This window comes from Dipodomys ordii, unplaced genomic scaffold (genome assembly GCF_000151885.1).
Source record: "Dipodomys ordii isolate 6190 unplaced genomic scaffold, Dord_2.0 Scaffold8712, whole genome shotgun sequence".
NCBI lineage: Eukaryota > Metazoa > Chordata > Mammalia > Rodentia > Heteromyidae > Dipodomys > Dipodomys ordii.
Genome location: NW_012275924.1, coordinates 1 through 1,934, shown reverse-complemented (window position 1 = coordinate 1,934; position 1,934 = coordinate 1). Strand labels below are relative to the sequence as shown.

At 47.9% G+C, this 1,934-nt stretch overlaps 1 protein-coding gene across 1 annotated transcript; it reads left to right on the top strand.

The window, feature by feature from the left end:
* Window positions 1-381: 381 nt before the first annotated feature.
* LOC106002371 (zinc finger protein 106-like) lies at window positions 382-1,598 on the top strand (the record flags this gene model as incomplete). The annotated part of the gene is made up of 2 exons (XM_013037259.1): window positions 382-1,180; window positions 1,514-1,598. Coding segments are annotated over 2 exons (872 nt in total), but the record flags the coding sequence as incomplete, so codon positions are not given.
* Window positions 1,599-1,934: the final 336 nt, after the last annotated feature.

Here is a 1,934-nt window from a genome sequence, read left to right as displayed (position 1 = left end):
AAGGCTAGCGCTCTACCACTTGAGCCACAGCGCCACTTCCGGCTTTTTTCTTTTTGCTTATGGGGTGCTGAGGAATCGAACTCAGGGCCTCATGCATGCAAGGCAAGCGCTCTACCACTGAGCCACCTTCCCAGCCCCTTAACAGTTGTTTTTGAGATCAACATGAGTCAAGGGGTAGGAAGCCTATAACAGGAACGTGAGGTGTAGGTTACAAGAACCTCAGGGGTGAATTAACAATTCTAACAGTCATGGTTTTGTTGAACATATGACTGAAACATTATTTGGTACAGATTCAGTTATGGTAAACAATTTGCGGATTATGATTATATACAGCAAATATACCCCCCAAAAATGCCATCCTTATTTTTCTTCTCAATTCAGGAGAGATGAGTGACAGTGGTCCAGTTCATCCAGGCCTCCCTGCAGGGCACTGTGTTTCAGAGCTGACAGAAAGTGGCCATGAGCCCAACCAGGATCTGAACCTTTCTGTGGAACAAGGAAGTAGCAGAAGCCGAGCAAACTCTCCATCTTCTCAGTCCCCCGATCTTCCAAACCTGCATAAAGGTGAATTGTCAGCCAAGGGCCACAGTGGGTCTGAAGCCTGGAGCAGTTCTTTCCTGAGATCATCTTTGACTTCAGAAACCCCTGTGCAGAAGGAAGCTCACAGTGCAGCTGAGCAGCCCGAGCAGCAGGCCGAGTCCAGCCTGCCCTCCGCCGAGACCAGGGCAAACAAGAAGAAGAAGAAACTTCGGAAGAAGAAAACGCTCCGGGCTGCCCACATTCCGGAGAACAGCGACACAGAACAGGATGTGTTTATGGCTAAACCTGTAAGGAAAGTAAAAGCTGGGAAGTTCGCTAAAGGGGGCAAAGTAACAACCTCTACCTGGGAAGACAGCAGACCCCGGCCCGAGCAGGAGAGCGTGAGAGATGAGCAAGAGAGCTTCAGAGATGAGCAGGAGAGTGACTCGTCTCTGGAAGTCCTAGAAGTGCCTAATCCTCAGTTAGAAGTGGTAGCCATCGAATCGTCTGAATCTGGCGAGGAGAAGCCAGACAGCCCATCCAAAAAGGATACTTGGAACTTGGCCCAGCAAAACCCACTGGGAGCTTCTCGCTCTGGGTGTGATGAAGTGAGCTCTACCAGTGAGATCGGCACTCCCTACAAGGACGGCGCCCCCGTGAGGTGAGGATGCTGTGCGGCTCTCGGCAGAGCCGTTTCACCAGTCTCTGGTTCTATTTGAACTTGTTTAGAAAGTTAAATTTATGTGGAAAGAGGAGACATTCTAGACATGGAAGAATCCTCTCAGAGATGGTTCTGCTTTCTTTCTTAACTCATTTTAAGTAATAACTCTGTTTATAATGCATTTATTTCTCTTCATAAAGAAAGTTTGTGAGAAAATCCAATTTCTTACCATTGCTACGTTGTTCAAGAGAAATGCTTTGAGTTAGGACATTTTTCGTTTGCTCCCTGTCTTGTTCTCTCACACTAAGGAGAACTTGTGCTCTTATTTTATAGCGTGGCAGAAACTCAGACTGTGATCTCCTCCTTAAAAGGATCAAAAAACTCTTCAGGTAATTGCTCCATGTAAAAGCAGCCATGGAGAAAAAAAATCTTCACTACAGCACAGGAGCTGGGGTGTCAGGTGTGGCTGAACCAGAAGGCTGGTGGCCTTGGTCGCCGCCAGATCTTCAAGTCCTGGCCTTCTGTGCTCGCATCTTTTGATTCCCTTTTCTGTTCTCCTACTTAGTGAGAAGGGTTCCCCCTGTCTCTGCCTCCCACATAGTCTGCATTGAGGGCGTGTACCACCACACCTGGCATATAGTTCTGACTTTTGAGCATCTTTTCAGATTGTAGCACACTTACTTTTTTTTTTTTTTGTCGGTCGTGGGGCTTGAACTCTGGGCCTGGGCGCTGTCCCTCAGCTCTTCAGCTCAAG